General features: G+C 53.2%; 1 protein-coding gene and 1 non-coding gene across 2 annotated transcripts; both read right to left on the reverse strand.

Annotated features, from left to right (window-relative positions):
* Positions 1 to 38: 38 nt before the first annotated feature.
* Positions 39 to 2677, reverse strand: LOC104133108 (neuroblastoma suppressor of tumorigenicity 1). Its single transcript, XM_009646479.2, has 3 exons — positions 2487 to 2677; positions 2150 to 2261; positions 39 to 1261 (listed from the first exon to the last, which is right to left on the reverse strand). The coding sequence occupies exons 1-3, from the start codon at positions 2654 to 2656 to the stop codon at positions 1007 to 1009; spliced, it is 537 nt and encodes a 178-aa protein (XP_009644774.1). The 5' UTR covers positions 2657 to 2677; the 3' UTR covers positions 39 to 1006.
* Positions 2678 to 3063: 386 nt separating this feature from the next.
* Positions 3064 to 3154, reverse strand: LOC118453072. The gene has a single exon (XR_004842980.1). It is a non-coding gene; the product is annotated as a small nucleolar RNA SNORA17 (small nucleolar RNA).
* Positions 3155 to 12713: the final 9559 nt, after the last annotated feature.

Raw genomic sequence — 12713 nt, forward strand, 5'->3', positions numbered from 1 at the left:
GGGTAGCAGGAGGGCCCCGCGGCTGCCCCCCCCCCGAGCCTCCCCAGCCCTGCATGAGCAGTGCCCCACAAAGGTACATCGGCATCCCGGCACTCGTCCCCCTTCTCCCTCCACCACCATTAAAGTGCAGCAGGGAGAGGGGGGAGAGGGGCTGGCTCCCACCCAGACCACCCCAGCACTCGCCTGCTCTTGGCCTTCCCCTGCGGGCTGCAAAATGTGAGGCCCCCACACCCATGGCGTGATCCAGCTCCCTCATCCCCAGGGAGCTACATGGTGGCCCTGAGGACCAGCAAGATAAGGTCTCTCACCACCATGGCTCCCAGCAACCTCACACACGCGGCCCCAGAGGCACATCCTGGGGCAAAACACTCCCCAAGAGCTACCTGATACGAGGGGGTTGGGGCTGAATTACAATCTGGTGGGTGCCAGGAGGAACAGCATGTCCACGCTGAGCCCACGTGTCCTTAGGCAGGCAGGGCAGACAGGAGGAAGAAGGGATGCCGCTGGTCCCACACACCCCAGGAGAGATGTGCATCTCTTACGGGACTGTGGAGACGCTGCATTCCTTCTTCCCCCACCCCAGGTACGAGCCATTCACAAGAGAAAAACCCAGAAGGACTCAGCAAGGGCTCCACAGCAGGTTCAGGAGCCTGCAGACGGCCCCCAGAGAGCCCAGCTCAGCTCTTGTTCTCAGCCACAACCCCCTCGTCTGGGTTCCCGCTCCTCTCAATATATTATTACTATTATGTGCAAGTAGTTTTGCATCAGAAAACCCCGAGCCCTCCTCTCTCCCCCTGCAGCTCCAAGCCCCATGTCCGCCCCTCAGCCCTGCTTGTGCCTCAAAATGTTCCTCCAGCCCCGGGGTGTCGTGGAGAGCAAAGCGTGAGGGTAGCTATTAGACAGGAAAGACTCCACCACCCCCCTCCCTCCCCAAACCCCGGCCCTCTCCCTCGCACACACCCCCTGCCCGCGCCACCGGCTGCAAGGACAGTCCGCAAGGGCCAGGTCACTCGTCGCCCTCCTCCTCATGATGGTGGTGACTGGAGGCAGGAGGTTCTTCCACCTCCTGTTGGTGGTGGCCATAGTGATGGGGACTGGGACCTTCAGCGGGCATGTTCTCCTCTGCATTCAGGTAGACGTTGAACAGGGCTCCCTCATGGCTCGGCTCCTTCCCGCAAGCCTGGCAGCTACAGTGAAGTATCTTCTCCACCAGCTTGTCAACCCTGGGGATCTCGTCGTTGCCTGGACAGTCCAGCGTCACCTGAGTAGAAGGACGAGGACGCAGTGAACTTACAGGCTCAACGCCCGGAGGGCCAGCCTGCTGCAGGTGGTCTGACCTGCCCTGTGCCCTGCGGAGTTGCCCCGTGCCCTGCGGAGTTGGGGCATTTTAAGCCAGAAGCGATGGCTCGCTGCCCATACAGACAAACCTCCACAGCCAGTCTGCAAGGCAAGAGTTCTCTGGGAATGTCTCACAAGGTCACAAACTGCAGAGACCCGGGGAAAATGCACCAACTCAAGCAGGACACTGCTCCCAGGCACTACTGGCACAGCAATATTGGTGGTAACTGCAAAGGCCACCCACAAGAGTTGTTGCTGAGCATCTCAAGATAGTTTGGACTAAACCATCGGCCCAAATGTCTGAGTTGAAAGCAAAGCAGAGAGCTGAACCCAGCTCCCTGGGGGCCTAGGCCTGCCTCAGAGGCCAGGTTTGTGGCTCTGCCAGGATCAATGGTGGCACGAAATGGTGAGGTGTGAGGGTGACTGGCAGATGGGCTGTGGGAAGCACTTCTGGACATGGAAGAAGGCAAAAACTCCCAAGTGGGAGGAGGCGACAAACGGAGTGGTGAAGAGAACAGGCACGCGGGATGAGCACAGGGATGAATAATGCAGGGACTGACGGGGGATGCTTCTGCAAACAGAGTGATAAATGCATCGTTCACCACAGCAGTCACGTTGCTTCCAGCAGCCGCTTCCACCCTGGCATCTCAAGACAGGGTACAGTCACCCGAGAGACACCCTGGAAGGAAACTACGAGTGGGAAAACTTCAGGGAAGGAGAATGACTTGCCCTGAAGTGGTGGCAGAGCAGAGCTGAGAGCCCCTGAGCGAGGCCCTGCAGAAAGAACCGTGGAGCAGGCAGGGATACTCACGATTTCCCACATGGACTGGGCTGGCATGCAGGAGTCGCAGTGAACCAGGGACTCTGTGGACTGAGGGAAGGTGTTGGGGACGCTGTAGCTGAAACACTGTCCCAGACAGGCCCTGCAAAGACAACAGGAGGGATGAGGGCTCAGGGGAGGTGCCTGCTCTTCCCAGAAAAGGCAGAAGGAGATTTGACCTTCCACTGAGACAGAGAGAAGGCAGCCAGGCAGAGGCAGGACACTGTGCCTGGCTTCTTGTGCGAGTGACAGTCCCCAGCGCCACCCCGGTGCCATTCACAAATGGCCATCAGCTGCATCCAGCTCTGCACTGAGGGCGGATCCGTACCTGTTCTGGATGGACTTGGACTCACAGCCGCTGTGCCCCACAATCTGGGTGATGTTCTTTGCCTCGCACCAAGCGCTCTTGTCTGGGAAGAGGGCGAGCTTGTTTATGGGGGGCGGTGCAGCCAGGAGCAGCGCTGGGAAAAGGGCACCAACCACAAACCGTAACATCATGGCCAGCTCTGCCAAAATCCTACAACTGGAGGCAGAGAGCGAAGCGTTAGGAGGAAAGACAACAGGGAAGCTGGCCCATTTCTCCAACCCCATGGCAGTTCTTTGGCTGCAATAAGCACAGGCACGTCCTCCCAGTGTGTTGGTACTCATGTTGGTACTCCACAGCCAGGGAGGCTCCACAAAACACCGCACGGGGAGTGGGACATGCTGCCCTGCCTCTTCCCTGTGCCAAACCAGCTCTGGGGCAGACAGACACCTGCATTACTTCTCCCGAGCTTTGTGCCAGGAGCAACAGCAGGCTTTTCATCATTTCCCACCCAAAGCTGGGCTGGGAGAAGTTTGCAAAACAAAAGCATCACCACCACGGGCTGAGCCAGGCTGGAGAAGTCATGGACCTCACAAATGTTTTTATTTGAGGAAGGAGCAGACTTCCCCACTTCCTTTTCTCCCACCTGAAAAGCCAGAGCTGGCCTTGCTGCCAGCCTTCCCAGGGAAAAGGGACTGCTTTCCCGGGAGAGAAAACCCCTCTGCTCCTAGAAGTGCGCAGCAGGTGTCGCTGCAAGGCAGCAGCAAGCAGGGAGAGGTGGAAACCTCAATTCAGAGGCAAGAAACCAGCACGGAACGACCAATACGGCGTTTATTTTTATAGAGCCACTCAAGATTCAGCAAACGGTTACTCTGAGGACGGGAACTCAGTCTGCAGACAAGGGGGGCTGCTTTTAATACCAAGCAGAGCCCTGGCTCGCCAAGGTGGTCGGCCGAGAAGGTTACTTACCACCCCCAGAGAAATCCCACGCAGGGTTTCCTTGCAGGCCAGCTGTACTCTGGAGCCAAGGTGCCTGCATTAACACTCCCAATCACTGGGGAAAGGCAGATGGAAAAGCATCATAGAAACAGGGAAATTTTTTCCTTTGTGGGGTTTGGATGGAGTCATAGTGAAAGGCAGACATTTATACTTTCTAAAATATTTGCTAGAACCATGTTATTTGTTATTTCCTTCTATTTATTTATCCAGACCAAGATCCAAAGCCCACACTGGAAAGACTCCTGTTGATTCCCATGGCTCCTGGGCCCAGCCCTCTAACACTTGCTGGGGAAGGAGAGGAAAAATGCCTTGTTTATCAGACGCGGGTGTCAGAGGCAGCTCTGCGCTGGGGACTCCCAGCTGGGCGTTCCCCCGGTCACTCAGTCTATCTGCACAGTCCTCACCAACACATCCTCGGCTGGAGGACCACCGTGTTTATCTAAATGATTGAGGTGGCCTACTAAGCACCTCTCACAGCGCCAGCTCAGGTGTTTTAAGGTCATTACAGGGCAGAGGGTTTTGCCCTGTTATCCCTTCACTGAGCCCAACCTCCTGGATCCGAATCATGAGAGAGACGAGACAGAGATGCTTCCCCATCCTCCATCCCAAGGCAGCCAGGAAAAGGGCATCCTCATTCCCTGGCCCCAGGATCTCTGAAGGAATCAGGTGGGGTCTCTGCTAAATTTTCTTATTTCCTGGTGATACAAGAACTATAATGGTATAACACAGCAACACCTTTATAGCCCTGGCTTCCTAATCCTCCCAGCGCTTGTTCATGCGAATCCCACGGGCACCTGGTGAGAATACCTGCACAAAGCGGGGTTTGCAGGTCTTGGTTTGAGATAAGCAGAGGGTTTTAGCCCCTGAACTTGCACTGCCATTAATGAGAGCAGTGTGGTTAAATACATTTGTCCCGAAGACAACTCTTAGGGCTTACTTCTGCTCCCTGGTGGTTTGGGTTTTTTTTTCCCATTTCAGTGGGCAAATTCTGCAATTTCTGCTAAGAAGAACACAGCTAAGCTGCACACACACACAACTTGGTTTGCTTGGTTTTCTGAAAGGAGCATCGCTCATTCCTCAAATGCCAGCAGCTCCACGCTGAGGAATCCTGCTCCCAAAGGCAAGTCCGAGATCAGAGCTAGGATGTGACCCAAACAGCAATCACAACTCCCCATGGAACAGCCGAAATTCCTCTGGAGTCTGCATGCAAGTTCACTTCCACATGCCCGATTAGAGAGCAATTTCCTTCTTTCCAAAGAAAGGTGGTGGCTGTTTTTTTTCCAGGTTTCTATGCATCTCTACCCAGCAGCAAAGAGGCAAACATTTCTGTCTGCGCTGACAGCCCTGCTTCCCTGGGACCTTTTTTTTATTAGAGCGAGGTGTTTCTGCAGTGCTGGTCAGAGCAAACGCATTGCCAGAGGCATGAAGGATCATCTCCGAGCATCTGGGCTCCTGTCTCACTCCGATACGGAGAGGAAGATGAGTGAGGTTGTGCTCTGCTAAAGCACAGGACCTGGCCTGGATTCAGGAAAGCACTTAAACACATGCTTAAGCCCTCTCCTTTCCTGAGCAGGGATGTCTTTGTAACCAGGGCCCCTAGCAGCACGGCCGCTGGTCCCCTTTGCAGAGGGGCAGCCGGCGAGCAGGGGAACAGGGTCCCTCTATGGAGCTGGAGCAATTGCAGCTTTGCCCCATTCTTCAGGGCACTGCTGCCCGAGCACTGCTATCCCCCACTGATTTTAAGCCTTGAACAGGCCACATCCACATGGTGTTTGCCTTCTCTCAAGAATGCCCTGGAACCCGCAGAGCCACATTTCTAGTAAGCAACAAGGTTTATGCCAGTGCCTAGGAAAACATCTGATGCAGCTGAGTTTGGGAGGGAGCTGGGGCTGGAAACAGCCTGCTCGCAACCGCGGCATGTTCGCTGGCATAGTTCAAGCCAGTCATGCGAACAGAGCTGCCACTAAAACCATTCATCTGACAGCAGCCACAGGGTCGGAGACAAAAGCACCGTGTTCCTTCTCCCCCCCCGGCTGGGAAGGGGAGGGAAAAAGGAAGACAAGGCACCCGAGCAGGTTTGTAAACTCACGATTAAATAAAGGCATTGAGCACATTCCTCCATGACAAGCTAAATTACATGTTGCAGCTCCTAAAGGAACAAGTGTGTGCTCCCGGCGCTGACCCCGGCCCTGGCCTGCCGGAGGGGGCAAGCACTTCCCCGCACACAGGGGCTTCTTTCTCTTCTCCGCACCGGGGCACATTTTTTTTCCTGCTAGTCAAAGCTTTTCAAGCAGAAAGTTCAGCTCAGTTCCGGCAGACCCATCAGCCCATGAGGGTCTCCCCCCTCTCCCTCTGCAGGGAACCACACAGCAGCTTCCTCCGCCATCCCTTCATCATGCATTTGAGAAATCAAATGACTCAGCCCTTGAGCCTGGCACATCCCAGACTCCAAAGACAAACAACTCCTCAGCACACGCACAGCTGCAGCCTTGTGGTGAGCGGCCCCAGAGCCCTTTTCCAGCCTGTCCCCACGCCCAGGGAGCTGGGGGACAAGATATCCAGGGCTGATGGGTCTCAGCTGTACCAGCTCAGCAGCCCTTCAAGGCCCGGAGAGCCTGGCAGGAGTCCGGCCGACGGCTGAGCCTCCCATGAGCCCGGTTTTGAGATCTGGTGGTAGCACGCTCAGATGTTTCATGTCACCTAGAAGAGTTCCTTCCTCCCATCCCAGCAGTCCCGGGGACTCTCAGGAGTCCGGCAAGCAGGACAGTCCCCGCCAACGCCTGGAAGCAGCTGGGAAAATCTACATCGTTACATCGGCTGGAGGACAATCACGGGAATTACCTCGGAGGCCACGTTCCCACCATCCAGCCCACAGCTGTTCCTGGCCATTTGGAAACCAAACACTTCTGGAGGAAAATAAAAAAGATCTAATCAGTTTTACCCTCTTTTTCCAGTGGGAAGTTTACACCATAATACAAGACGAGCCTGCAGGTGGACATGGGGAACATTTCATGAGTAGTTTAATATATTTATAGGTATTTTTCTTAGCCAGGATCTTGCAATTTTGCCAAACACATAAAAACACAGACACAGGTATATTGTGCTCATGGCCACACATGCAGCATCCCAGGTTGCAAGAGACAAGAAACCCCTAAGCCTTACAAACATTGCTTAGCCCAGGCTCAAAGCCTGCGAATACAGCAGTGTCAGCTCCACGCTGTAGCTAAGGAAAATGAGGTACGAAGCTGGGAAACGGCCTCACCTCAGTGCCTAAGTCAGTGATTCACGTCCTTGTGTGAGATGCATGAGATCTCAGGGAGATGGACAAGGCGAAGGTTTCAGCTCCTGGTCCGGATCAGAGCTGGGAGGAGCCACGGCCCTCCTGCCTGACAGAGCCGGCTTCCCACCCAGCCTGGCTCCCAAGCGACACCACACCAAGCTGCCAAGAGCAACCCCAGGTTGGTGTTAGACATGAATCACAGCAGTACCAGGTCTTGCTTTTGTGTTCAACTAATTATTTGTGCCATTTTGCTGAGAAAAGATGCTGCATGGTGCTGCCGGGAGAAAAGGAAGCCCCAAAGATGTGCTGCTGAGCGCACTGCTCCGTGCCTCGGTTTCCCTGCTTGTAAGACCAGAGACAGGGGAGCACCGTACGCCGAGTGAGCTGCTGGGTGCAGAGAGAGTGGGAAAGCACGGGGAGGTCTTTGGAGAGCCTGACTTCCTTCGAGGGAAGAGGCTGCCCGGGGCGGGAGGGGAGGGATGGCTGCCAACAGGCCTTGCCCCACACGATGCGGCGCGCGCTCCTCGACGGCAAGGTGCTCGGGGGAAACGCCGGGCAGGCAGGAGTCAGGCCGGGACATCGCTGTGGGGTGGGGGAGTCGTGCAAGGACACCGAGCTTGGCGTCACTGCCTGAAGAAGAGAAAGCTCTCCAAGGATCTTGGGTGGGATCGCTCCTGTGCGCGGAGGTGGCTGTAAACGCTGAAAGGCAACCGATTATTTAGGCACCTAAAAGGCAGCAAAGCCACAGTAAGAGTCTGATTTGGTGGCAACCAGAAAGAAACATGTACCTGTCCCAGAAAGATCCAGGGCATGGGTCTCCTTAGACACAGAATTTTGTCTATATGGTAACTTCTGAATACTACAGGGAATTGCCTCTTAGGAATCTCCACTCAAATAATATTTGCTTACATGGAACAAAAAACATTGTAAACCAGCATTATTAGTAGGAAAAGTTTAAACCTAAACTGCAAAGACCTGAAAAGTCACTGTGGACTGACAAAAAGAAATCAAAACAACTGATTTTATTCAATACTTCCCCCTGTTTTGAAATTTGCATTTAGCTAAAACTTTACACTTTTCAATTTGGTTGCAAAAAATACAAAGTACAACATTATTCTGGGGACTCTACTGTTGTGCCTGCAATAGCCTAAATTCATCTGATGGATGTCACGACAGTATCGCCAGGGGAGAGGGAAGAGAACCATGCACTGAAAATGTCTAGAGGCAACTCTTCAGGACAGCAGGACAGATGAGTGCCTAACTGAACACAGAAGTCTCCTCCGAGCTGAGAGCTTCAGTCTTGCTTTGCTGACCTGCAAAATCTGGGAAGAAACTACAAAAAAAATAAAAAGGGAACTACCATAGGAAGAAGTTTGATATTTAACATGCACAAGAATCAATCCTAAAACCCTTTTGATAATGGAGCAAAAGCTGTGTCATTTCTCACTGTGGATCTGGCTGTCTCTGCTCCTTTCAAAAGCAGGAGATGTTAGAGCTTCCCTTTCCGTAACATATTAATTTCCACTCAGGCATGGTTGGGCGATTCACAGAAATAAAGCAGAAATAGAGAAAAGCACTGCAGCATTTTTAAAGCCCTCTCCCCTCCCCACTTTGGCCAGAATTTCAAAAGACTTTGGTACATTGGGAGTTTAAATTTGGCTTTTCGACCATGCACTGAGCACTCCAGAAACTCATTTTTTGCAGCTGGAAGAAAAATCCAAGCTCCTTTACCTACAAAAGTAATTGGAAAGCTACCTATGGACTTAGATAGGCTTAGAATGGGGTCCTAAAGGAGATCTGCTGGAAAAGGGACACAGTAATGGCCTGTGGAGGAGGCAAGAGTAATATAAACAGTTTCTGGTAATTTATTTCAATTGCTCAATTTCTTCAGCATTAAGAACAATCACGGCCAGGAAAAAGCATCAGGCTAAAGCACAGGAATATATCCTGGCCCCACATTACCCTCCAGTCCCTCTCTTCTTCAAGCACCTGCTCAAAATGTGGGGCTCTGCACCCCTTAAGAGCAGCAGGGCAAGCGGGATGGGAGCAAGGCTCAGCTCTGATGGGGACTGGAAGACAAGCCTGGAACAAGCCTCCTGCAGCCAGCAGTTTTGGGGGGCAGCGGGAGTGGGGTGCCTCGGCGGGTTGGGGGAAAGGGAGAGCGTACAGGCTCTTGTCTAAGAGCCTGCGCAAGGAGGGACTGGTCTGCCACATGCTGTGGCTAGAACAGTCCCCAGCGGTGGGTCGTAGCCGCGTGCATTGCAGATAATATGAGGAATAGGCACTTTCAAACACAGCTGTTAGCAGCATTTCAGCCAGAGGCCCTGCTCGCATGTCTGGACCTGAGCGAGGCTCGACTCCCTCCCGCGCTTCCCCCGGAGCTGGTGTTTCCCACACACTCGCTGCCGCAGAGCCGGCAGGCAGAGCCACCCGGCACGGGCTGCACCGTCAGCCTGGCTGCGGCCGAGGGTATCGGCTGGAGCTTTGGCCACGCGGGAGGAGCACAGGCGTCCAAACCCAGACCATGGATCCAAACCCCTTTGAAAATGCCATGCGGTAACAGCGATAGCTGCCCTCCGGCTGGGCTGCTCTCTCTAAAGCTGTCCCTGACCCCTGCAAGCGGCAGCTTCCCACCCAGCGTGGAAACGGGCTGTCTTTTCCTCCACCTCCATCACTAATCGCGAGCCTGACCACCGTCACTTGCCGATGGCATCTCCCCACAGCACCTGGCTCGCTCTGGAGCGCACAGTCACACCATTTCCCCTTGTAACTGAAGCTACAGCCTCTCCCCTCCTTTTTCGGTGAAAACAGCTTTCATGGGGCCGGCGGTAAAATCCGCACCGCCTCTGGGAAGAGTCCCAAGAGCCGTTTGCTTTTACCTGTGTTTAATTTGCACGCAGGCACCAGCCATTTCCCCGGGGAGCGCTTCTCCCAGCAGGCCCAGTTCTGCTTTCACTTAGAGTGAGGTAAACTGGGACCGGCTCCTCCGAATGACTCCAGTGGTGCAAATGAGATCAGAATCTGGCACCGCTCGTCTCACTCAAAACAAGCATAACTGGAACCAGATAAAACCAGTTCTGGTACATAGTGGCCACCGGGATTATTAGTTTTTTAATGTAGCATACACGCCGCGTAAGGCCATCCTGCAGTCAGAGATGGGAGTTGTCTCAAATGCCAACCACGCTGGCTTTCGGCTGGCTCGGTCATTCATTACCAAACTTGCATGAAAAAATCAAGCCCTGTCCCACGCAGCGGGGTTGCGCTTGCAGGATCAGGTTCCCAGCTGCTGGAGCAAGAGGTGGAAAGAGGGAAGGAGAAAGGGGTTTGCGGCTGAAGCTGTGAATCTTTGAGCGACGGTTCAGGATCCTTCCTGCCGTTTCCCTCTCCCTTTAGACCCGTTTGGGCCATATCCTGGCCACAACAGCAGAAATCCGTCGACTTGAGTGCTGTTTTGCCCTCTTTTTTAATCTCTGCTTTACACTGCACCAGCCTTCTCAGTTTTGAGGATAAAAAACCCAATGTCTGTGTTATTTATCCACGGCGCTGACTGCAGTATCTCCAATATCGAAGCATAAAAACACGTGGCACTGCGGGGCCAGAGGCTTTCGGGGGTAGCATAACAGCTCGCAGCCCAGCTGGTATTTTCAGTTGCTACCAGATGTGCTGGGGGCCAACCTCACACTTGACATTTAGGCAGTCCCTCCTAAAGCTGCAGGATTAGGCCCGGTAACCACAATGAAATCAAACCGTGAACCAAATGCCGGTCTTTTCCCCTCTCCGGACAAGTCGCCTGAGCTCTGTATCAGACAAGAAGGAGGCTTAAGCCACAACTAAGAGACTGGACCCAAGTGAGGGCCCAATCCTGACACCATTTCCAAAGCTCAACTCCAAAGGATTGAAATCTTAGCTGGAACCGGGGTAGCGGCCCAGCCCAGCTCCACAACTGGTAGAAAGGAGCGTTGGGTTTCTCCGTTTCCACCATCAGAGCTAATTTACACCCAGAAAAGCCCTGGCCCCCGCTGCCCCTTGCTGCTCCCTCCCCAAACTGCGCTGTGCGAGAAACAAAGGTCTGGGAAACAGCAAGCACAGCCCCTGCCAGTGCTAACGGGAGGCGCGGAGGACAGACCGTCCCTCATTCCCACTCCAGTCCTCCCCGAAAAGGATGATTTTATCAGCCGCTCAGGTTTTTAAGAATCTGATTTGAGTGGCTGAGAAGTTCCTTTGCTCTAAACCGTGCTGACCCGCCGGCACTCTGGTCCTTGCTTTATTGCAGGGGATCTCCGAGCCTGGGTGACTACAGAGGAGGTTGTTGTGGTTTTTTCCAGCAGACTTCAACAAAAAAAAGATCAGGAGCAAGTCCCCGGCTCTGCCTGCCCCATGGCTGCTGCAGCGATGATACGGGAGCTGGCAGAGGTATTGCTAACACTTCCCTGGGAACAGCACACAGCTCGGGGAGGAATAACTGCCCAGGAGTTTACTCGGCTTCTCGGGCAGGTTTCCCACGACCATACCAGCTTAACACAACCTCGGCAATGCCAAAACACGCCGCAAGCAAAGTTACTCCAACACGGGCAGGTCTTCAAGGCTACTTTAAAAGCAGTTTGGCTTGGGGCCCAATCCTGCACTTCCCAGGCACCCAAAACTCCCTCCAGCTTGACTGTTTTCCTCGCTCCGGAAAGACAACTGGGCACCGAGGAAGACTTTGCTCGTTCACCCTCTTTGCAAGACCGCAAACTCCCCAGGCTGGAATTCAGCACAGAGAGGTCAAGCCAAGAGCCAGGATTCTTCTCAGGGCTGTTTGCAAACACTTGGGATTTTTACACTGAAGGCAAATTCCATTTCCCATCCTGCGGTTTGCAAATTTGAGGCGAGCTGCCTTTTTTGAGATGGGAGACTGCCTTTGAAAAGCAAAAGTGCCCGTTGTATACAGCTGATTTTTGGCTGGTTGGACATTGCAAAGAGGACGTTAAGTTCTTAGGCTAAAAATACAAGGGAAAATCGTCTGGGCCTCGCCGTATCACTAGGATCTTTCCCACTCATTTCAGTAGGATGCAGATTTTTCCCAAAAAAACCCCGCACGGCAAAGCTGTGGTGGCCTGACTCCACGACCACTTCACACAGGCTGAATTTTGATTTGATGTTGTTAATCCTACACATAAAAGTTAGGATTGTGGAGCAGAGCGTAAGTTTCTCGTAAGAGTGCTCTTGTAAGAGAAATGTTAGTAGGCAGTATGGGATTGTCCGGCTCAACTTTAACGCAGCCTGGGAATGAGCTCAAGCATGCTCTGTCCCCAGAACATCTCTCAGAGAAAAAAAGAAATCCCGACTGTGCATAAAATGCAGAGATTGTTGTCTGTAACAAATAAGAATCGTCGCAAATACTTGGACAAGCTGAAATACTATGTTACGACTCAAGAAACAGGTAGAGATATATTGGATATAAGCCTTTGTAATGTTCCAGTAAGCGGACAAAAACTATTTGCAGGATACTGGGATGTAAGTTCACCCCCAGTGCAAACTTTTCAAGTTTACTGCCTTTCCATCAGGAAAATTTCCTTCCTTTAGGATACCCCAACTACTACATATCCTCTGGCGCTGCGGTTAAACAATATTCTGAACGTTCCCGTTCTTTCCTCTGCACTTTTGTTCGAAACCCGAACAAGATGGGAAGGACTCTGTACCACAGATGTGCAAGCGTTAGAGTGCGGCTCCCCATATCCTTCTTCTTTTATTTTATTTGAGCTAGAGCGGCGGTGGAAATAGTTTAACGATTGCACAGCAGATCCCCCGGAGTCCGCCTCATCTGCAACTGATTTCTGCCCGTGGCAATATTCTCATCCTCCCGGCCATCAATCACCCGGGGGAGTGGGGGGGGGAATGGAAGGGAGAGGAAAAGAGGCGGAAAATCTGGTGCCGATGAGAAAAGGCAGCAGGTCCGCTGCGTTTCGGGGCGTGGAGGGGGGGGGGGGGGG

The sequence above is a fragment of the Egretta garzetta genome, unplaced genomic scaffold, assembly GCF_000687185.1.
Source record: "Egretta garzetta isolate BGI_Z169 unplaced genomic scaffold, ASM68718v1 scaffold69, whole genome shotgun sequence".
NCBI lineage: Eukaryota > Metazoa > Chordata > Aves > Pelecaniformes > Ardeidae > Egretta > Egretta garzetta.